Source organism: Salvelinus alpinus, chromosome 24 (genome assembly GCF_045679555.1).
Source record: "Salvelinus alpinus chromosome 24, SLU_Salpinus.1, whole genome shotgun sequence".
NCBI classification, from domain to species: domain Eukaryota; kingdom Metazoa; phylum Chordata; class Actinopteri; order Salmoniformes; family Salmonidae; genus Salvelinus; species Salvelinus alpinus.
Window position 1 is genome coordinate 10,560,572 of NC_092109.1, and position 23,557 is coordinate 10,584,128.

At 47.9% G+C, this 23,557-nt stretch overlaps 1 protein-coding gene across 4 annotated transcripts in view; it reads right to left on the minus strand.

Moving 5' to 3' along the window:
• The window catches only part of LOC139552123 (neurocan core protein-like), a 43,898-nt gene extending 21,104 nt beyond the window's left edge, over positions 1-22,794 (minus strand). Inside the window, exons 1-15 of one of the 4 annotated variants that reach the window (XM_071363545.1) lie at positions 22,585-22,794; positions 18,563-18,634; positions 17,343-17,720; positions 15,184-15,358; positions 14,885-15,012; positions 14,490-14,783; positions 7,996-8,970; positions 4,962-5,140; positions 3,416-4,790; positions 3,083-3,196; positions 2,836-2,949; positions 1,824-2,426; positions 1,491-1,604; positions 1,202-1,315; positions 192-794 (exon numbers count right to left, since the gene is read on the minus strand). In XM_071363545.1, the coding sequence (XP_071219646.1) occupies positions 192-794; positions 1,202-1,315; positions 1,491-1,604; positions 1,824-2,426; positions 2,836-2,949; positions 3,083-3,196; positions 3,416-4,790; positions 4,962-5,140; positions 7,996-8,970; positions 14,490-14,783; positions 14,885-15,012; positions 15,184-15,358; positions 17,343-17,720; positions 18,563-18,634; positions 22,585-22,603 (5,257 nt within the window). In that variant the 5' untranslated portion in view covers positions 22,604-22,794. The remainder of the gene's footprint in view (positions 1-191; positions 795-1,201; positions 1,316-1,490; positions 1,605-1,823; positions 2,427-2,835; positions 2,950-3,082; positions 3,197-3,415; positions 4,791-4,961; positions 5,141-7,995; positions 8,971-14,489; positions 14,784-14,884; positions 15,013-15,183; positions 15,359-17,342; positions 17,721-18,562; positions 18,635-22,584) is intronic. The other 3 variants (XM_071363546.1, XM_071363548.1, XM_071363547.1) reach the window with 3 other exon arrangements.
• Between the last annotated feature and the right edge of the window lie 763 nt (positions 22,795-23,557).

Consider the following 23,557-nt stretch of genomic DNA (forward strand, 5'->3'; position numbering starts at 1 on the left):
TCATCATAGCGAGGCCATCAACACCATGATCAACATCATCATCATCAACAACATCAGCATCATCATCGTCAAGAACATTATTATCATCATCAACATTCAACAACAACCATGAGAGCAGAGAAGACAGCGGCCATGATGACATCACCAACCCATTGTCAAACCACTGAATAGACTCTGAGATTTACACCTACCTCTGACATCGACAGTCTGGTCCACGATGTAGTAGTCAGTTCCTGTTTCAGGCTGGTATGTGGACTGAGGTTCTTCAGGAGCATGGGGGCCGGCCTCCAGCAGAGGAGGACCAATCGCCTGGTCATAATCCACAAACTCCTCCCCCTCGGGCAGGGGGGTCTGGGAGGTCAGGGCCCAGTCGGGGATGGTGCGGGAGGGAGGTGGAGTGGAGGGGTGTGCAGGGGGTGTGTGTGTTTGGTTCAGGTGCTGTGGGGTCTTCTGATCTGTGGTAGAGTGACTGGTTTGTTCCTTATGGTGGGTGGGGGGGAATCTAGGGTGAGAGGGTTGTGTGGTTTGGTCCTCAGTGTGGGTGGAGTGATCTCTATGGTATGTGGTTTGGTTCTTGGTGGGATCCCTATCGTGTGTTGGACGCTGGGTGGTTTGTGTAGGGGGGTACTTGGATCGATCCTTAGTGTCTGTGGAGTGATCTTTCTCCTGTGTGGCAGGTTGGCGGGAGTGGTCTCTGTGCTGTGTAGAAGAGTCTGTGTGATGTCCAGCGTGGTCTCCTACAGTCACTCCTGCCTGGGTTGGCATGGTTCCTAGTTTTGCTTCTGGTCTGGTTCCTGGTTTGGGTGTAACAGTCAGTCTTGAAATGCTGTCTCTTTTTTGTAAAAGCATTGATTAGGGTTTTAAAGCAGCTGCATATGTCAAATCAAATCAAAGTTTATTTGTCACGTGCACTGAATACAACAGTGAAATGCTTATTTACAGGCTCTAACCAATAGTGCGAAAAAAAGGTATGTGTGTGTGTGTGTAAGTAAAGAAATAAAACAACAGTAAAAAGACATTTGAAAATAACAGTAACAAGGCTACATACAAACACCGGTTAGTCAGGCTGATTGAGGTAGTATGTACATGTAGATATGGTTAAAGTGACTATGCATATATGATAAACAGAGAGTAGCAGCAGTGTAAAAGAAGGGTTGGGGGGGGGCACACAATGCAAATAGTCGGTGTGTGTGTGTGTTACCTTGTTCACAGAGCTGTCCTGTGTAGCTGGGTAGACACACACAGGTGAAGGAGTTGACTCCGTCCATACAGGTGGCTCCATTACGACATGGGTTGGACTGGCACTCATCAACATCTACACCAATAACAGAGACAATATGATATCTGTTTGTGTGTGTGTGTGTGTGTGTGTGTGTGTGTGTGTGTGTGTGTGTGTGTGTGTGTGTGTGTGTGTGTGTGTGTGTGTGTGTGTGTGTGTGTGTGTGTGTGTGTGTGTTTGTGTGTGTGTTTTTGTGTGTGTGTGTGTGTACCTGTCTCGCAGCGCTGTCCAGTGTATCCAGGTGGACACACACAGATGCTGGCTCTGCCTCTCTGGTAGCAGGATGCTTTGTTCAAACACACATTCACTGTGCACTGCGGCAGTCCTGAGACACACACATATATATAGCATCATCATCATAGCAAGGCCATCAACACCATGATCAACATCATCATCATCAACAACATCAGCATCATCATCATCATCAACATTATTATCATCATCAACATTCAACAACAACCATGAGAGCAGAGAAGACAGCGGCCATGATGACATCACCAACCCATTGTCAAACCACTGAATAGACTCTGAGATTTACACCTACCTCTGACATCGACAGTCTGGTCCACGATGTAGTAGTCAGTTCCTGTTTCAGGCTGGTATGTGGACTGAGGTTCTTCAGGAGCATGGGGGCCGGCCTCCAGCAGAGGAGGACCAATCGCCTGGTCATAATCCACAAACTCCTCCCCCTCGGGCAGGGGGGTCTGGGAGGTCAGGGCCCAGTCGGGGATGGGGCGGGAGGGAGGTGGAGTGGAGGGGTGTGCAGGGGGTGTGTGTGTTTGGTTCAGGTGCTGTGGGGTCTTCTGATCTGTGGTAGAGTGACTGGTTTGTTCCTTATGGTGGGTGGGGGGGAATCTAGGGTGAGAGGGTTGTGTGGTTTGGTCCTTAGTGTGGGTGGAGTGATCTCTATGGTATGTGGTTTGGTTCTTGGTGGGATCCCTATCGTGTGTTGGACGCTGGGTGGTTTGTGTAGGGGGGTACTTGGATCGATCCTTAGTGTCTGTGGAGTGATCTTTCTCCTGTGTGGCAGGTTGGCGGGAGTGGTCTCTGTGCTGTGGAGAAGAGTCTGTGTGATGTCCAGCGTGGTCTCCTACAGTCACTCCTGCCTGGGTTGGCATGGTTCCTGGTTTTGCTTCTGGTCTGGTTCCTGGTTTGGGTGTAACAGTCAGTCTTGAAATGCTGTCTCTTTTTTGTAAAAGCATTGATTAGGGTTTTAAAGCAGCTGCATATGTCAAATCAAATCAAAGTTTATTTGTCACGTGCACTGAATACAACAGTGAAATGCTTATTTACAGGCTCTAACCAATAGTGCGAAAAAAAGGTATGTGTGTGTGTGTGTAAGTAAAGAAATAAAACAACAGTAAAAAGACATTTGAAAATAACAGTAACAAGGCTACATACAAACACCGGTTAGTCAGACTGATTGAGGTAGTATGTACATGTAGATATGGTTAAAGTGACTATGCATATATGATAAACAGAGAGTAGCAGCAGTGTAAAAGAAGGGTTGGGGGGGGGGGCACACAATGCAAATAGTCGGTGTGTGTGTGTGTTACCTTGTTCACAGAGCTGTCCTGTGTAGCTGGGTAGACACACACAGGTGAAGGAGTTGACTCCGTCCATACAGGTGGCTCCATTACGACATGGGTTGGACTGGCACTCATCAACATCTACACAAATAACAGAGACAATATGATATCTGTTTGTGTGTGTGTGTGTGTGTGTGTGTGTGTGTGTGTGTGTGTGTGTGTGTGTGTGTGTGTGTGTGTTTGTGTGTGTGTTTTTGTGTGTGTGTGTGTGTACCTGTCTCGCAGCGCTGTCCAGTGTATCCAGGTGGACACACACAGATGCTGGCTCTGCCTCTCTGGTAGCAGGATGCTTTGTTCAAACACACATTCACTGTGCACTGCGGCAGTCCTGAGACACACACATATATATAGCATCATCATCATAGCAAGGCCATCAACACCATGATCAACATCATCATCATCAACAACATCAGCATCATCATCATCATCAACATTATTATCATCATCAACATTCAACAACAACCATGAGAGCAGAGAAGACAGCGGCCATGATGACATCACCAACCCATTGTCAAACCACTGAATAGACTCTGAGATTTACACCTACCTCTGACATCGACAGTCTGGTCCACGATGTAGTAGTCAGTTCCTGTTTCAGGCTGGTATGTGGACTGAGGTTCTTCAGGAGCATGGGAGCCGGCCTCCAGCAGAGGAGGACCAATCGCCTGGTCATAATCCACAAACTCCTCCCCCTCGGGCAGGGGGGTCTGGGAGGTCAGGGCCCAGTCGGGGATGGGGCGGGAGGGAGGTGGAGTGGAGGGGTGTGCAGGGGGTGTGTGTGTTTGGTTCAGGTGCTGTGGGGTCTTCTGATCTGTGGTAGAGTGACTGGTTTGTTCCTTATGGTGGGTGGGGGGGAATCTAGGGTGAGAGGGTTGTTTGGTTTGGTCCTTAGTGTGGGTGGAGTGATCTCTATGGTATGTGGTTTGGTTCTTGGTGGGATCCCTATCGTGTGTTGGACGCTGGGTGGTTTGTGTAGGGGGGTACTTGGATCGATCCTTAGTGTCTGTGGAGTGATCTTTCTCCTGTGTGGCAGGTTGGCGGGAGTGGTCTCTGTGCTGTGTAGAAGAGTCTGTGTGATGTCCAGCGTGGTCTCCTACAGTCACTCCTGCCTGGGTTGGCATGGTTCCTAGTTTGGCTTCTGGTCTGGTTCCTGGTTTGGGTGTAACAGTCACCTGTCCCTCCACCCCAGGCCACACCGGGGGAGCTTCGATGGCTCCAAAACTGCCGGGGCTAGTGTATCTGGGGTCTTCAGGTTGGTACACCTCCTGTGCCGAGCCTTCCTCTTCTGCCGATGAAGACCCCTCGAAGTCCCCCGCCTCTGTCTGTGATGTAGCGTGTGTGTCCTTGGTGTAAGTATCAATCGTGTTTGTGTCCTTAGTGTGAGTAGAGTGTGCGTGTGATGGAGCGTGTGTGTCCTTGGTGTAAGTATCATTAGTGCTTGTGTCCTTAGTGTGAGCAGAGTGTGTATGAGACGGGGCGTGTGTGACACTCTCCGCCCCTCCAATCTCCGTCTCGTCTGTGACCACGCCTGATTGGCTGTCTGAGGCGGGGGTGGGTCGGGTGTCCTCTGCTGAGCCCTCCTGGGTACGGCCGCCTGACCCTTCCATGTCCTCATCGGGGGAGACGCCATCTGGGGAACCAGGGGATGAGGCTGGGGATGTGTGTTGGGAAGTAGGGCTTGTTCCTTTGGAGCTCTCCGTCTTTCCTGTCCTGTCTCTGCCTGTGCCTCTGTCCGTGCCTTTAGCTGTGTGTCTGTTTGTATCTCTGTCGGTGTCTGTAGCAGTGGACTCGCTGGTCTCTCCAGTATCGACGGAGTCATAGTCAAAGGGAGTGGGGCTCTTGTCCTCTCCTTGCTCCATCTCCCCTCCCAGTTCACCATAGACTGGTGTGGCCATCTCAAACTGGTCTCCTCTAGCCTCCTGCTGAATGAATAGATGAATGAATGAATAAGTGAATGAATGAATGAATGGATGTTTATTGTTGTGTCGTATCACTTTATGCAACCCATCTCAGTTATGCTTTTCTACTTCCATTGTCCTTGAAAGAGAGGCTAAATATCTCTCACACATCCAGACAGCCACAGTAAGTCTGACCTGGTGTTTCCCGTTGATGAAGCTGAGCATTGGGGGAAAAGGGATGGGATATATGCCGTCAGAGTCCTCACTGCCGCGAATGGCCTCACTCTGGGTAACTGGGAAGGCTGGGATGAGAGGGGACTGGAAATCTCCATTACCCCCTAAAGGGTGTCCCAGAATCTGCAGGATGTGGTCCACTGGAAACACAGGAACAACCCAGGGAGAGTAGGGGGGTCAGAGAAAGAGTGAGGGTGTGCGTCTGTCTGTCTGTGTGTCTGTGTGTGTGTGGACGTGCTTAACTATTCTTGTGGGGACCAGAAGTACCGGGGGAAAAACTGGGGACATTATTTCTAGGGTGTTTGTGGTTAAGATTAGAATTTGTGTTAGGGTTAGAATTACGTTTAAGGTTAGGGTTAGGAGTTAGGGTTAGTTTTAGGGTTAGGAGCTAGGTTTAAATTTAGGGTTAGAGTTAAGGTTAGGTTTGAGGTTAGGGATTTTGAACGGGACTGAATTGTGTGTCCCCACAAGGTTAGCTGTACAAGACTGTGTGTGTGTGTGTGAACATTATGACCTGCAAATCCTACAGATTCAGGTCTACCAGAAACACACCACAGTAAAACCCTAATGCACATTGTTGATAAATTATAATTGTTTCAGCATTGCAATATGCCAATATGCTGTTATACCATCCACAAAGACTTAATAGTGTATGCTGTGTGTTGGCTATGACTGGTTCAATGAGAGCCAGAAGTATTATTTGAACAATGCAGGTTTGTGTCTTCATTAGGTCTTTATTGTACACATGGAACCTATATCGCGGGAACGGGTGCAAGGGGAAACACATTTGGACAGGGTAGCACTAAACCTGAGGTTAGTTATGTCTCTGGGGACAAATAAAACCATGTGAGATGGTAGACTTTTAATCTGCCGTTGTGTGTGTGTGTGTGTGTGTGTGTGTGTGTGTGTGTGTGTGTGTGTGTGTGTGTGTGTGTGTGTGTGTGTGTGTGTGTGTGTGTGTGTGTGTGTGTGTGTGTGTGTGTGTGTGTGTGTGTGTGTGTGTGTGTGTGTGTGTGTGTGTGTGTGTGTGTGTGTGTGTGTGTGTGTGTGTGTGTGTGTGTGTGTGTGTGTGTGTGTGTGTGTGTGTGTGTGTGTGTGTGTGTGTGTGTGTGTGTGTGTGTGTGTGTGTGTGTGTGTGTGTGTGTGTGTGTGTGTGTGTGTGTGTGTGTGTGTGTGTGTGTGTGTGTGTGTGTGTGTGTGTGTGTGTGTGTGTGTGTGTGTGTGTGTGTGTGTGTGTGTGTGTGTGTGTGTGTGTGTGTGTGTGTGTGTGTGTGTGTGTGTGTATTCGTCATACTTAACCATGTTAATAAAACCCAATCCCAACCTAAAGAGGTGTCCGTCCCTTTGTGACCCTGAATCAGATACATCTACTATATGCGAAACAGGAATATTTAACTACACAGATGTAGGATCTTAATTTGAGCTAGTTTGCTACAACAGGAAAATAGTCCTGCTGCAACAGGAAATGTGAATTATTATGTGATTTATAAATAATGGACATTTTAGTAGGAGTTGATACATTTTTCGTTAGGGAAAATCAAGTCTGAAATGTCAAAGTCAAAATTACAAACTTTAGAAGCCTTTAAAACTCAAATACACTACAAGTTTGCATTTCCTGCTGTGCGGGAAAATTCTCAGCAACAAAAGGGTGATGAAATTAAGAACCATCTTTAATACTCAATATTTTAATGTCTCAATTCCCTTTAGTTGTGTAGAAATTGTGGAACTATAACCCACTGAGGAACTGAACTCTTATTGAGTTACTGGTTGAAATATGACCTAATACAGGATCCAATATACAATATGTCCCTTTAATAATAAACAATAGCCATTCATAAACGTTAGGGCTTGGATCGGGTAGCGGAGCCGGTAGACTCACACACATTAAAAGAGAAAGGGGGAGAGGCATGGGGTGGGGTGTATGTTGGGAAGGAATGAAGGGAGAGATGGGAATGTTAGAGGGGGATGAAGGGAGCAGACTGAGGGAGTAATTAGTTGAGAGTGATTAAAACGCTGATTGATCTGAAAGAGGCTCTGCCATTTGACCTCAGGGTCACGTGTACCTCCCTTTCTCTCTCCCGCTCTCTCTGAAAAGTAACTGCCAAGCTAAAAAAAACGAAGATTGAGTTAACGTGTTTCCACATCTGTTTGTGCAGAATCTGCGGATGTGTTTACATGTAAACTGGTTGTAAATGGACAGAGATGATAAAGACACAACTTCTCTACTAAACCAAGACAACAAACAGCTGGAAAGCATCCAGAGGTGATCCTCCTCAAGACAGCGATTTCCTTAAGACATCCCTGGAAGCACGCAAGCAGGCACATCAGACCCGGAGGCAGAAATAATCAGTCAGACGGGCCATTGATTTCCACGTCTTTTTCCACACATGCAACATTGTATCAACTAGCCTATAAATCAAATCAAAGTGTATTTGTCACATGTGCCGAATACAACAGGTACAATACAACACCTTACAGTGAAATGCTTACTTACAGGCTCTAACCAATAGTGCAAAAAAGGTATTAGGTGAACATTAGGTAAGTAAAGAAATAAAACAACAGTAAAAAGACAGGCTATATACAGTAGCGAGGCTATAAAAGTAGCGAGGCTACATACAGACACCGGTTAGTCAGGCTGACTGAGGTAGTATGTACATGTAGATATGGTTAAAGTGACTATGCATATATGATAAACAGAGAGTAGCTGTAGCGTAAAAGAGGGGTTGGCGGGTGGTGGGTGGGACACAATGCAGATAGCCCGGTTAGCCAGTGTGCGGGAGCACTGGTTGGTCGGCCCAATTGAGGTAGTATGTACATGACTGTATAGTTAAAGTGACTATGCATAGTTTGGCGATACAATCATGAGAACATACCTCGAAACAGAGGTGTTATGTCCACATACACAGAGTTAGCAGTGTTGCGATAAGTGTTTGTGTGGTTGTGTATTATTAAATGGAACATTACCTTGTCATCAGAGTCGACAGTAAACTCTCACCTGATTGGTTCCGGTCGTGCACGTTGACGATGATGAGGTGGATTGGTGGTTTGGTGGGCGAGGCCTCCTTATGGATAGCCACTGATTTGTCCGTGCCGTATGATTCCGTGGCTCCTGGTTGGCTGTGGGTTGTTGTTCTAGAGCTCTTGCCCTCCTCCTCCTTGTAGACCACAGCAGGCTGCTGTCCTGTCACTTTGTCCCCACCTGAGTGGCCATGCTCTGGGGTGACCGACCCTGGATACCCCTTTGGATGTCCTGGGTACCCTGGTTGTCCTGGGCGTGAGGGGTCCGACCCCAGTCCTGTGTCTGCCGTGAAGCCCTGTGTGGGAGTCATCACTCCCCGGTCCTCCCCCTCACTCTCCCCATCAATACTGCTCCCCTCCCCACTCCCACTGCTCTCCCCCCTGCCTGAGCCTGTCTGAACCTCCCCCTCTTTGTCTCCGCCCTGGTTGATGTCTAGTTGGGGGTGGGTGGGCTGGGAGCGGATGGTGGGGAGAGGGGGCAGCTGCAGGGGGAGCATGGGATCACCCATGGAGGGCAATGACTCTACCTTGGTTAGGTCTGAGAAATCGTACTCAGGGAACTGAGTGGTACCAACAGAGAAGTCTGTCTTTTGGTCTGTCGTTCTGTCTCCTATCTGGGTAGTTCTGTCTTTGTCTGTCGTCTTGTGGTCAGTGGTGGGATACTCGTCTTTGGCGGCTTGTGTTCCGTCAGAAGTAGTGGAATGTCGGACTGTGCCTGTATACGCTGTATCATGTGGTCCACCTGTATGCTGACTTCTGTCTTGGCCAGTTGTTTGGTGTGGTCTGTCTGCGTGGTGAGGTTTGTCTACAGCTGTGCGGTCAGTTCTGTCTGCCGGAGTTGTGCCTGTAAGGTTTGTGTGGTAGGTAGTGTGAGGTTCGTCTGTAGCCGTGTCTGTCCTGCGAGCATCCGTGGTCGTCACAGGTCCAGGAGGGGGGACCTCTGGTTCCTTACCTGCAGAAACAGAGAGGAGGGGTTTAGCTCTGGTGACGTCACAAAACGTTTCACGTTGCCGCTATGAGGTGGTCGCTCAGATTATATCACCTGAGATCACAGTCAAGGTACTCCAAGGCAAATAGAAAGACTAATGAACACGCTGTGCCATAGTAAATTAAAGACAAACGAGAAACAGAATGCTATCGGAGAACGCTAAACATGGTGTTGTCAGAGTCAGAACGGTGTCAGCTCACAGCAGCAGGCTGGAAAAGGATATCAAACCCAGAGAGTTACATTTTTAAAGAGCGACGTCAGCCGATAAGAATCGTCAAGTGTCAGTGCCAGCAGGGGTCAGTCTGTCAGAATGTCTCTCTGTCTCTCTCTGCCAGGAGGTCTGTATTTTTAGACTGCAAGGCGTGTGAACTGTGTTAAGAAATGTTGTTTTAGGCCAACTGTAAACCTCCGACTTCCCTTTTCCCCTGGCATAAGCGAGTATGCATACACACACCCGCAAACACACACCTAGATGTGCTGAAGCGTTTCCTTTGGCTACGCCCAGCCTGCTATGTTCCGACACTGGTGCACATCTTTAGGCAACATGTCTCTTTTACCTCCTGTAGAAAATAGCAACATGTCTTATTTTCCTCCTGTAGAAAATAGCAACATGTCTCTCTTTTCCTCCTGTAGAAAATAGCAACATGTCTCTTTTACCTCCTGTAGAAAATAGCAACATGTCTTATTTTCCTCCTGTAGAAAAAAGCAACATGTCTCTCTTTTCCTCCTGTAGAAAATAGCAACATGTCTCTCTTTTCCTCCTGTAGAAAATGGCAACATGTATCTCTTTTACCTCTAGTAACTCTTTACCATCAGAGGAAAATGGAAGGCCTACATACATGCAAAGTCATAACATCCCTCTCTGTGTCGCACACGTCCACATTGCACCTGTGTAACGTGCCCGCTGCTTGTCTCATGGACAGCTGACGCATGCACGTTAACCTTACCGACATACTGTCATGTCATAATTATGTTTTAATGTATATACTGTATTCCATTTTAGCCCCCCTCTCAAAATGTTGGATGCATGTATAGACGGAGGAAGGGGATCCCCCCCACCCCTTCCTCTCTCCCACACTCCTCTCTCTCTCTTTTCCTCCCTTCTTTGGCCGCTTCTCTTTCCCCCTCTCTCTCTGCTTCTCGTTCTCTCACTCTCTCTTTCACTCCCACTCTCCACCTCTCACTCCATCCCCCTCTCGCTCTCTGTGTGTTGGAGGTGTGTATAGCTGGCAGGACTCTGAGCAAAGACACCCAGGGAGAGTTCGCCTGCTCACTCAAACTGTAAGGGGACGTGAACAGTCCAGCATCCAGCCCAGCCAAGCTAGCTCCATCTCCAGCCCAGGTCTGATGTCACGTGTTTGGCTGGGCCAGGCCATCTGGATGGCCTGCAGTCTGTCCCAAGTCCCTATAGCCATGTCACTTCCACTATGCATTGGCCCCCATGCACTATAGTCTAAATGCAAGACCCAGCTCACATATACTTTCTGAGCTGTATGAATCAGCTACACGCAGTCGGAGACGTTACCGTTTCATGTGGATTATGTTATGGATTTCATCAAATGGTCTTTTAGAAACCACTAGATTGCAACAGAATATTTAGTGTCTGCATAAAGAGGGTTGCAAGTGTGTAAATCGATACTGATAATCTGATAATGATGATCATGATGATAATGATACTCTTGCCCTCCCTCTTTCTCTCATGTTCCCCTCTCTCTCTGGGAAGGGGCCCGCTGTAATGCATTAGGGACCTGTCCTGTTTCTCTCTGTGCTCTTCTCCGTGTAGATAGCATGAGCTGGGTTTTCCCCTAGTAAAAAAAACACACACACAGGCTCATAAACGGGAGGAACAGAAGAGAGAGGAGCGAGCGGGAGGCTATTCTTCAGCACGGTAGAGTTAAACAGAGCGCTGGTTCTCTGCAGAACTCATTCTCATTCCCCTTGCAATCCCACACTATAAACTGCTTTGGTTTCCTAACTGTTACTGGGTCTCTGCTGTGACCCCCCCTAGAGATATCGTTGTCTAATGACCCAACCAAATCAGAACCATGTTTCGAGCCGGGATCCAGTCCTAAGCCCTGACCCTGAAAGAATGGGCCAACCATGTGGAAGACATTGGGTTATGTCAGTCGTGAAGTTGGAAACCGGAAGGTTGAGAGAGGATAAAGAGGACGGAGAGGTTGCAGAGGTTGCAGACTGCAGTAAGGTAGAGGGAGGAAGGAGAGGTTGGAGACTGCAGTAAGGTAGAGGGAGGAAGGAGAGGTTGGAGACTGCAGTAAGGTAGAGGGAGGAAGGAGAGGTTGCAAACTGCAGTAAGGTAGAGGGAGGAAGGAGAGGTTGCAAACTGCAGTAAGGTAGAGGGAGGAAGGAGAGGTTGGAGACTGCAGTAAGGTAGAGGGAGGACGGAGAGGTTGCAGACTGCAGTAAGGTAGAGGGAGGAAGGAGAGGTTGGAGACTGCAGTAAGGTAGAGGGAGGACGGAGAGGTTGCAGACTGCAGTAAGGTAGAGGGAGGAAGGAGAGGTTGGAGACTGCAGTAAGGTAGAGGGAGGACGGAGAGGTTGCAGACTGCAGTAAGGTAGAGGGAGGAAGGAGAGGTTGCAAACTGCAGTAAGGTAGAGGGAGGAAGGAGAGGTTGCAGACTGCAGTAAGGTAGAGGGAGGAAGGAGAGGTTGCAAACTGCAGTAAGGTAGAGGGAGGAAGGAGAGGTTGGAGACTGCAGTAAGGTAGAGGGAGGACGGAGAGGTTGCAGACTGCAGTAAGGTAGAGGGAGGAAGGAGAGGTTGGATACTGCAGTAAGGTAGAGGGAGGACGGAGAGGTTGCAGACTGCAGTAAGGTAGAGGGAGGAAGGAGAGGTTGGAGACTGCAGTAAGGTAGAGGGAGGACGGAGAGGTTGCAGACTGCAGTAAGGTAGAGGGAGGAAGGAGAGGTTGCAAACTGCAGTAAGGTAGAGGGAGGAAGGAGAGGTTGCAGACTGCAGTAAGGTAGAGGGAGGACGGAGAGGTTGCAGACTGCAGTAAGGTAGAGGGAGGACGGAGAGGTTGCAGACTGCAGTAAGGTAGAGGGAGGACGGAGAGGTTGCAGACTGCAGTAAGGTAGAGGGAGGACGGAGAGGTTGCAGACTGCAGTAAGGTAGAGGGAGGAAGGAGAGGTTGGAGACTGCAGTAAGGTAGAGAGGAATGGGAGGTTGCAAACTGCAGTAAGGTAGAGGGAGGAAGGAGAGGTTGCAGACTGCAGTAAGGTAGAGGGAGGAAGGAGAGGTTGCAAACTGCAGTAAGGTGAAGGGAGGAAAGAAAGGTTGCAGACTGCAGTAAGGTAGAGGGAGGAAGGAGAGGTTGGAGACTGCAGTAAGGTAGAGGGAGGAAGGAGAGGTTGCAGACTGCAGTAAGGTAGAGGGAGGAAGGAGAGGTTGCAGACTGCAGTAAGGTAGAGGGAGGACGGAGAGGTTGCAAACTGCAGTAAGGTAGAGGGAGGACGGAGAGGTTGCAGACTGCAGTAAGGTAGAGGGAGGACGGAGAGGTTGCAGACTGCAGTAAGGTAGAGGGAGGACGGAGACGTTGCAGACTGCAGTAAGGTAGAGGGAGGACGGAGAGGTTGCAGACTGCAGTAAGGTAGAGGGAGGAAGGAGAGGTTGCAGACTGCAGTAAGGTAGAGGGAGGACGGAGAGGTTGCAGACTGCAGTAAGGTAGAGGGAGGACGGAGAGGTTGCAGACTGCAGTAAGGTAGAGGGAGGACGGAGAGGTTGCAGACTGCAGTAAGGTAGAGGGAGGACGGAGAGGTTGCAGACTGCAGTAAGGTAGAGGGAGGAAGGAGAGGTTGGAGACTGCAGTAAGGTAGAGAGGAATGGGAGGTTGCAAACTGCAGTAAGGTAGAGGGAGGAAGGAGAGGTTGCAGACTGCAGTAAGGTAGAGGGAGGAAGGAGAGGTTGCAAACTGCAGTAAGGTAGAGGGAGGAAGGAGAGGTTGCAGACTGCAGTAAGGTAGAGGGAGGAAGGAGAGGTTGGAGACTGCAGTAAGGTAGAGGGAGGAAGGAGAGGTTGCAGACTGCAGTGAGGTAGAGGGAGGAAGGAGAGATTGGAGACTGCAGTGAGGTAGAGAGAGGAAGGAAAAGTTGCAGACGTTGAGGCTGCAGTAAGGTAGGTAGAGGATGAGGAGGTAGGAGAGGTTGGAGACTGCAGTAAGGTAGAGAGGATGAAGAGGTTGGAGACTGCAGTAAGGCAGAGAGAGGAATGGGAGGTTTGAGACTGCAGTAAGGCAGAGAGAGGGGAATGGGAGGTTGGAGACTGCAGTAAGGCAGAGAGAGGAATGGGAGGTTGGAGACTGCAGTAAGGCAGAGAGAGGTATGGGAGGTTGGAGACTGCAGTAAGGCAGAGAGAGGAATGGGAGTTTGGAGACTGCAGTAAGGCAGAGAGAGGAATGGGAGGTTGGAGACTGCAGTAAGGCAGAGAGAGGAATGGGAGGTTGCACACTTGCAGACTGCAATAAGGCAGGTAGAGGTTGGGGAGGTAGGACACTCAAAGACTGCAGTAAAGGAGAGGTGCAGGAGTTAGGGGAATGCAGTAATGCAGGGAGAGGAAGGGGACACTGCATACTGCAGTAATGCAGGGAGAGGAAGGAGACACTGCATACTGCAGTAATGTAGGGAGAGGAAGATGATGTATGGGTTAGAGATTGCAGTTAGGCATAAGGCAGGGAGTATGGGGTGATCTAGTAAAGCAAGGAGCGGAAGGGAGTGGGCCATTGTCTTTCCAGATGTAAAGGACATGCTTACTGTGCAAACAGATGTGTCCAACATGGTATCACAATAAAAGCCCTTTTAAAAGCTTTAAATGCTTGGTGGGCCAGATCCTAACAAATGCCTGTAACTTGAACTACAATATAAATCATGTCAACTGAAAATGAACATATAAAATGTAAAGTTTGTGTGTTGCTCAAGCAAGCATTCAGCCTTTTACTGTAAACTAACAGTTTCACGTTAACCAGCCTCTTCATCCTCTTCTCTCTATCTCTAATCCTCTCTCTCTCTAACTCCCTCCCCTCTCCCTCTCTCTTCCCCTCTCCCTCTCTCTAGATGTGCTCTGTCCCAACAGGCTCGGTTGTTTAAACAACCCTCAGCAGGAAGTGAAAATAAGGTGAGAGTTCATCCTCACACAGGACGGGCCATAACTCATTTAGCCTGAGAGAAACTACATAAATATCCCTGATGCTACTCCGGCCTGCCAAGTCTGAATGTCCGTTAGTATACTAGAGGAACAGCTCCTCTCTAGCCTGCTACCCCCTCCCCCTCCCTCCTTAAGAACATGCCTACTCTCTCCCCCCTTCTCACTACTTCTCTCTCCCATTTCTCAATGTCTGGCTCCTCCTCTCGCTCTTCTTCTTCCTCCCCATCCTCAATATCATCATTGTGATCATCATTGCCATCGCCGTCATAGTAACAGCGGCAGCAGCTTTAGTAACCGTGGTGGTAATAGCATTACACAAGTCTTACCCATGAAGCAGAACGCTCCATGTCTGTCAATAGGTTTGGGGAAGCCAGTCTGGTTGGGGAATCGGTACAGAGTCCTGACCCCCAGCAGCCCTCCTCCACACTGGGGCCTGGGGACGGAGATGGGGTAGCGGGCGCTCCCGTCTGACAGCCAGCCGTAGTCACAGCGATCCAGGCCTCCACGCCACGCGGCAAACAAGTTGCCAGGGGAGGCGAGCACCGCCCCCTGCGTCTCGCACGCACGCTTAGCCTGGCGAAAGGTCAGCTTGTAACGGATAGGAGCATAGAACACCTCACCTGCAGGGGGAGATGTATGCACACTTTACCCAATGAGACTTTAAATCACCATCAGGAAACACCCAACACTAAAACTCACTCATGCACACACACTTACTCACCGTGTAGTTTGTCTGCGTAACAGTAGACGTCGTAGGTCTCTTTAGGGTCTCTGAGCCCATACGTCCTGATCCCAGGCCTGTGCATCATATCGCCCATGCAACCAGGACGGGGCTTCGTGATTGGGTATCTACAGGATAGAGCGAAAGGGAGCATGGGAAATGTAGTTTACCATACATACTCTGACAGGGCTGGAGGTATCCTCGAGACGGGTACTAAACATATTTTGTTTCAGCACCTGGTCATCACCAGCCACATCAGTTGAGAGCTGTGATGCTTATTAAGTAACACGCAAACACACCTGACTGTCTGGTCGGCTATCCAGCCGGCGTCACACTGGTCCAGTCCGTCCTCGAAGGCGGCAGTCAGCTGTTCGCCCGTAGCGATGGTTGCCCCGGCCGCGCGACACGCGTCAACAGCCCCAGGGAAGGAAAAGGTATAGCGGCTGGAAGCAGACCTGTAGTGGAACACCACACCTGGAGAGAGACAGAGACAGGAGGTCAGTGTGTGTGTGTTTGTGTGGTGAGTGCCCGTGTTGAGTATCGAGAGGGTTACAGAAAGGACGCAACCAGCGAGCCCACTTTTACAAGCAATTTAGAAAAAAAACTGTCGCCCAGATCCACTTACTGTACAATAAGTGCATTCAAATAAGGAAGCGGAGACGACCAAGTAACACGAGCATCATGCTGCAGATAGGACAGGGACGAAGATGCTTTAGCTCTCTGACATCCTGGAACTACACAAGGATGTTCGTCTGGTCCAATCAGACCCCTGTTTGCCACGTTCATAAGAGAGTTCATTGTTTCTCCCTCTAGGAAACTGGCTCCAGTTGTAGAGTTCGCTGAATGGACTGACGAGCAGTAAAAAGAGTCGTTAGTCGGATAGAGCTGTCTCTGGTTGTATCTACACACAGAGACTGTACCAACAGAATGTGGTACCGACAGACCGTTGGACCAACAGACCGCTGTTCATCTCTAATGCACACTATGTGACCATCTGGGCTATTCAGGGGGTTTCTCCTTATGAAAGATACCCAGCTTGAGTGCTACACAGTAGTATACTGTACCCCCCCACCATGAGCTACATAAGACAATGTACTGTAGAAGTTTTGATGGGGCAAATCTATCAGAGCAGGTCATTTGCAATTGTGTGTTCAGTTAACCATGCTACAGGTATAGAGCCAGGTCTTCCTCGGCATGCAAGCCAGAGAGACTCAGAGAGAGAGAGAGAGAGACCTGGAGACAACCTATGCTTCTGTTTACTCCGGCACAGCTATTGGTGACTAGACTGTCATGCTGTGACATGTGGTGAAATAACTAGCTACTGTAGTTTCAAGTTTTATTAGTCGTGTGTACAGGATACACGTGGTATACACCCGTCCAACGAAATGCTGACTTGTAGGTTTGCTGAACGGTGTATGACGTGCGTACCCTGTACATTACCCTGCGGGATCTACTGACGACTTTGTCAGATGAGGGTTACATTCCTCGGGTTCATCTCTCAGGAGTACTTCAAAGTCTCTCTGAGTGTCCCTGGGCAGAGCGGAGGAAAGAGCAGTCCAGCTCTACCTTATCCTCAGACGACCTACACCAGCCCTGTAGGTCTGCACCGGGTCAGCATGAGGTAGTGTGTTACAACCAGAGAAACACAGCACCTTCCGGGTAGTTATACCGAGTAATGTTTCTCCATCAGCTAGCTACGTGTGCAGACCTGGTCAACGACAAAAAAAGTTCCAGCCAGCCATCTGCTCTGCCTCACACATCCCAGTCTCAGTCCCAGACTGAATCTCCAGCCGTCTGAGCAGGTAAACGCCCCCGAAGGTAATGATATACGGCGCAGGTGAGTCACTAACGTCAGTCTCCAGGTCTCAAGATGTACAAAACAAGTCCAGCTCCTGGAGTCCTAACAACGCCACGGTCTGCCAGTTAGTGCCTCAGTCTAGCGACGACGACTTGGCCTGCTGCTCAGCTCTGCAGGAAAGCGAACTGCACCGTTGCACCGCGACAGCTATACAGGACCTCAGCATTGCACCTCTACAGACAGTAACTAAAGCAGGGATCGTCAACTAGATTCAGCCGTAGGCATTTCAAACCGCGCTGACATTTGTGTAGGAACATGCGTCGTTCTATTACGCGTGGGAATAGTTGGAAACAGATTTAAATAAACAGATTTTTGTTTTTACAGTCTTTCATGTCCAACAATGAATTTGCACAGATCATTTGGGGTGCCAGTTGAGGAAACGTGAACTAAAGGCTCCCTATGGAATAGCATGTCTGAGTGGGAATGACACAAAACAGGTAGCATTAGAGACTTTTACATGATTTGTATTACCCAACAACTCCTGTAACTGATGACAGTAGCGCATGGACCGGTGGACACATTCCAATAGGCGAAATGTGTGTGTGTGTGTGTGCGTGTGTGTGTGTGTGTGTGTCTACTACCATGTGTGTGTCCACTCACCGCTGACATTGAGATGAACAGTATCCTGGGTGTCCTCCATGTCATGCATGACCTCGCAGCGGTACAGCCCAGCATCGCTAGCCCTCAGGCGGGCAACGATCAGCGAGGCGTCGCCTGATGCCTGGGGGTGGTTGGGCACCGACACCCTGCCCTTGTACTCCTGCTCCACCTTGATCACTCCTCCCTGGGCCACCAGCACCACACGCTCCCCGTCTTCCTCCAGCTTTGTCCACTTGATCCTCAGCTGGTCCTCTGGGCCCTGTGTGCTAGGGGTGTGGGTGGTGGGGGTGATGGAGAAGTGGCATGGTAGCACCACCCTGCCAGCCAGAGAGCCACTAGCAGGGGCAGCCTTCTCTACCTTCATCCTCCATGATGGATCTAGAGAGAGACAGAGGGTGTTACTATCTAGCCATGCTAGTAAGGACAAAAATGGCTGTATTATCAAAAAGCAAGTACATGAGCTTTGGGGTCAGGGCTAGGGGTAAGGTTGAGTGCGGGTCAAGGTGAGGGGTTAATATATTCAACTACGGAGTGAGCGTGTAAAGTGAAATCAGGACAGAAGGCACAGAGGGTGGATAGGTTTAATTCAGGCCACCAAATGACAGAACAAACAGATAGACAGAGCATGGGTTTAGTTTGTGGATGGGTTCAGTGGAGGGCTGTACTGTATGTGATCCGGATAGCTTACAGTGTGATTAACTTGACCCCAGATGTAGGTAAGTGGAAGTGTGTGTGTGTGTGTGTGTGTCAAGAGCACGGCTTTCTCAAACTCGGTCCTGGGGCCTCGCAGGGGTTCACGTTTAGTTTTTAGCCCTAGCACTACGCAGCTGATTCAAATAATTAAAGCTTGATGATGAGTTGATTATTTGAATAAGCTGTGTAATGCTGGGGGGAAAAACAAAAAGTGGACCTATTGGAGGCCCCAGGACCGAGTTTGAGAAACCCTTTTCCAGAGGATTGAGGGCAAATTAATGGAGCTGAGTGAATGCCTCGCTCCTTTTTCTGTTTGAAACTAATGACCTGTTTCCAGTTTGTGAGACTCTGATCCAGAGTGAAACACACACACACACACACACACACACACACACACACACACACACACACACACACACACACACACACACACACACACACACACACACACACACACACACACACACACACACACACACACACACACACACACACACACACACCCACACACACACAGCAAGACTCACCTTGTTCAGCGAACGCACGGCAGAGAAACACCAGCCAGAGCAGGTGCCTGAGATGCAACATCACTGCAAAACCTGTGGAACAAAAAACACACACAAAAAACACACACTGAGTTCATCACATCCAAATGGTCGTGAATTCTATACCGGTATTTGCAGTATATATTACTTTAGCATGAACCATAAACTGTAGCGATTAAGGGGGAGAAGCCAGAGTGAGCCCTGAACCAGCAACTCTGATCACAGGGACAATTTCAGCCTCAGGGAAGTTGTGGCACATTCCCTGAGCATAGAGAAACACACACACACACACACACACACACACACACACACACACACACACACACACACACACACACACACACACACACACACACACACACACACACACACACACACACACACACACACACACACACACACACACACACACACACACACACACACACACACACACACACACACACACACACACACACACACACACACGAATAAACCCCTAGTATGACTCCAGGAGCCTCACCTTGCATGACCCTATTGGGAAAACTATGCAGTCAGTTGCTGCAAGTATTGACCAAGTCTGAGGAAGTAACATATTGTCGGCCTCTGTAGTGTTGTGGAAAACTCGATCCAGAGATTAAGGCAGAGACTAATTGAATTGTAGAACAGTGAATCTTTTAATCAAGCAGCTGCGAGGTAGATCCCTCTCTGATCGCAGTCAGGGAAGGGGCTCCAAAGGTAAATGGTTCCAGGTCCCTTATATAGTGGGAGGTGATAATACAATCATATTGTCACACAACAGTTATTTTATACAAGCAACCGTTCCAGAACACAATGGCCTTGTGTTAGGTTGCAGACATAACAGAAGTCTATGAAAGGCCTTGACATCACAGATGAACAGAGCATAATGCTTGAGAAGTTACAACTGCTCACCCCAATTCTGCCACAACAGTAGACATGGTTCTTGTTGTTTAGGCTTTCAGTGTTGAAATCCCTACATGCTAAACTTGCTTCAACCTGCTTCACTTCAGTACGACAATGAAATGATTAAGTAAAACACAAACACAGAGCTAGGGAGCCATAGTCAGGGCAGGTTCCAGACATAAGCGACATAAGCATTTGCTTCGACCCCTGGCCACTAGGGGGCCCCGACCCAAAACAAAATATATACAGTTTAAGTCTGAAGTTTACATACACCTTAGCCAAATACATTTAATCTCAGTTTTTCACAATTCAGGTAGCCTTCCACAAGCTTCCCACAATAAATTGGGTGAATTTTGGCCCATTCTTCCTGACAGAGCTGGTGTATCTGAGTCAGGTTTGTAGGCCTCCTTGCTCGCACACACTTTTTCAGTTCTGACCTCAAATTTGCTATAGGATTGAGGTCAGGGCTTTGTAATGGCCACTCCAATACCTTGACTGTGTTGTCCTTAAGCCATTTTGCCACAACTTTGGAAGTATGCTTGGGGTCATTGTCCATTTGGAAGATCCATTTGCACAAAGTAGATGTCCTAACCGACTTGCCAAAACTATTGTTTGTTAACAAGAAATTTGTGGAGTCGTTGAAAAACGAGTTTTAATGACTCCAACCTAAATGTATGTAAACTTCTGACTTCAACTGTAAATTATTATTTTATGGAACTCAGTCGGGATCTCAACTCACTGTTAGTTCGAATAGTAGAATACACAAGGTGTAAGTTAAACATTTGGTTGAGCATCAGCAGTTTTTCTCTTGTTTTGTCAGTCACTGAGTTACTCAATTAGCCACGTCAGCTAACAATTTTTTGCTTGGTAAGTTAGTCTAGGCAGTTACTTAAACTTGTAGTAATGACCAAATACGGACCACGCAGGGCACGTGCCCAGGGGCCCTGACCTCCAGAGGCCCCCTTGATTTTGTTAGTCACTCTCACTCAAATATCATTAACATGGCATAAGTCATGTGTAGAATTGCAGGTAATTAACTTTAAAACTGCTAAAAAATGTATCTCCACCTCATGGCAAAATTGGCATAATTGCAGGAAATTTGCTTTAAAAACGGCATCTGTGCCCAATGGCAAAATTAGTAGAATTCCATGAAATATGTTATAAATAAAAAATGGTGGGGCGCTGCTTTGATTAAGAGAGTAGCATTGGAACAATCAATGAAATGACACACTGTGACAAGCATGGACAACATCAGTCCAGCAGCTCCGTGGACACGGGATTAAGACACACACACCTGGCTGAAACTGGGGACAACTTCACTACAGACGTTACCGCGCACAACTGGACAGCTGCCTGTGACGCGTGCGCCACTCGGAGGCGTCCCCGAAGTTGAACAGATAAACTCGCTCGCCTCTCGCGGTCAGCCTCAACAGCTGTGCTGACAGAGGACAGCTTATCATAGATAACCTTATCAGTGTGAGAACATAAATCAACCTGGCCACCATAACGCAGACATCTCTCTGGTGATAAATCACAGCAAGCAAAGTGTCAAACATGTCAATGAGCAGATATCGATGTGAAACGGCAAATCGACTCGTAGCCCTCTCTGATCGCAGTCAGGGAAGGGGCTCCAAAAGTAAATGGTTCCAGGTCCCTTATATAGTGGGAGGTGATAATACAATCATATTGTTAAACAACAGTTATTTTATACAAGCAACCGTTCCAGAACACAATGGCCTTGTGTTAGGGTGCAGACATAACAGGAGTCTATGAAAGGCCTTGACATCACAGATGAACAGAGCAAAATGCTTGAGAAGTTACAACTGCTCACCCCAATTCTGCCACAACAGTAGACATGGTTCTTGTTGCTTAGGCTTTCAGTGTTGAAATCCCTACATGCTAAACTTGCTTCAACCTACTTCACTTCAGTACGACAATGAAATGATTAAGTAAAACACAAACACAGAGCTAGGGAGCCAGTCAGGGCAGGTTCCAGACATAAGCGACATAAGCATTTGCTTCGACCCCTGGCCACTAGGGGGCCCCGACCCAAAACAAAATATATATATAATTTTTTTAAGGAACTCAGTCGGGATCTCAACTCACTGTTTAGTTCGAATAGTAGAATACACAAGGTGTAAGTTAAACATTTGGTTGTGCATCAGCAGTTTTTCTCTTGTGCTGTCAGTCACTGAGTTACTCAATTAGCCACGTCAGCTAACAATTTTTTGCTTGGTAAGTTAGTCTAGGCAGTTACTTAAACTTGTAGTAATCAGGGCCAAATATGACTATGCAGGATACGTGCCCAGGGGCCCTGACCTCCAGAGGGCCCCCATTGATTTTGTTAGTCACTCTCACTCAAATATCATTAACATGGCATAAGTTGTGTGTAGAATTACAGGCAATTAACTTTAAAACTGTAAAAATGTATCTCCACCTCATGGCAAAATGGGTATAATTGCAGGAAATTCGCTTTAAAACAGCATCTGTGCCCAATGGCAAAATGAGTTAAAATTCCATGAAATATGTTATAAATAAAAAATGGTGGGGCGCTGCTTTGATTTAAGAGAGTAGCATTGGAACAATCAATGAAATGGCACACTGTGACAACCGCTTTGACAAGCAGGGACAACATCAGTCCAGCAGCTCCGTGGACACGGGATTAAGACACACACCTGGCTGAAACTGGGGACAACTTCACTACAGACGTTACCGCGCGCAACTGGACAGCTGCCTGTGACGCGCGCCACTCGGAGGCGTCCCCGAAGTTGAACTGATAAACTCGCTCGCCTCGCACTCAGCCTCAGCAGCTGTGCTGACAAGGTTATTTGTGATCAGCTGTCCTCTATCAGTGCGAGAACATAAATCAACCTGTCCACCATAACGCGGACATCTCTCTGGTGATAAATCACAGCAAGCAAAGCGTCAAACATATCAATGAGCAGATATCGATGTGAAACTGCAAATCGACTCGTTGGCTAAGCGACGGAGTAAACCGCAGTTTGTTTGAAAGTTATAATAAGACAAACCTTAGTATATGATAAAAATACAATATGCCTACATTAAAAAAAGCAATTCAATGAACATTTATAATATCATACCTTGGGTCCTGATATCCATAAAGTAAGTATTTGATCTAGTTTCCAAAGAGCCCGGGTTCCAGTCCCAGAACCAGGTCCAGAAGAGTAGATTAGCGCACAGATGTTTTGGACCCAGCTGTTATAGCGCTCTATTTTCCTCTCTCTTCAGAGCTCAGTCTGCTCGGACATCAGCTAGGAGTCTCCTCCACTCTGCCTTGGTTGCAAGTTCAAATCCTTCTCACACCCGCTACTATTAACTGTCACCAGCAAGAGGAGGGGCACCCACGTCCTACACCCCAATGTTGATACCGCCCCGTATCAGAAAACACTGAGAGAGGTGGAAACTGAGCTGCACAACCAAACATCCTGCCAAACGTATGACCATATTAGAGAGACACATTTCCCTCAGATTACACAGACCCACAAAGAATTCGAAAACAAACCCAATATCGATAAACTCCCACATCTATTCGGTGAAATCCCAGTGTTCCATCACAGAAGCAATATGTGTGATCTGTTGCCACAAGAAAAGTTAAGAACAAACACCATTGTAAATGCAACCCATATTTATGTTTATTTATCTTCCCTTTTGTACTTTTAACTATTTGAACATATGGCATTTGAAATGTCTTTATTCTTTTGGAACTTTTGTGAGTGTAATGTTTACAATACATTTTTATTGTTTATTTCTCTTCTGTTTATTATCTACTTCACTTGCTTTGGCAGTGTAAACATATGTTTCCCATGACAATAAAGCCCTTCAATTGAATTGAGAGAGGGAGGAGAGAGAGAGAGAGCGAGAGAGACGCCCCAATTTATGCTCTATAACTTTCAATAGTAGGTCGCTGGCGGAATCCCAAGCTCCGGGAATAATTTCACAATGTTGTCTTCCGGGATGCGATATAACACATGTGTAGCTTTAACATACACTTTCTGTGCGTAGAATTGCCAGAACCGATCAACCACAGTTAACATACTAAAGACCACAACAAGG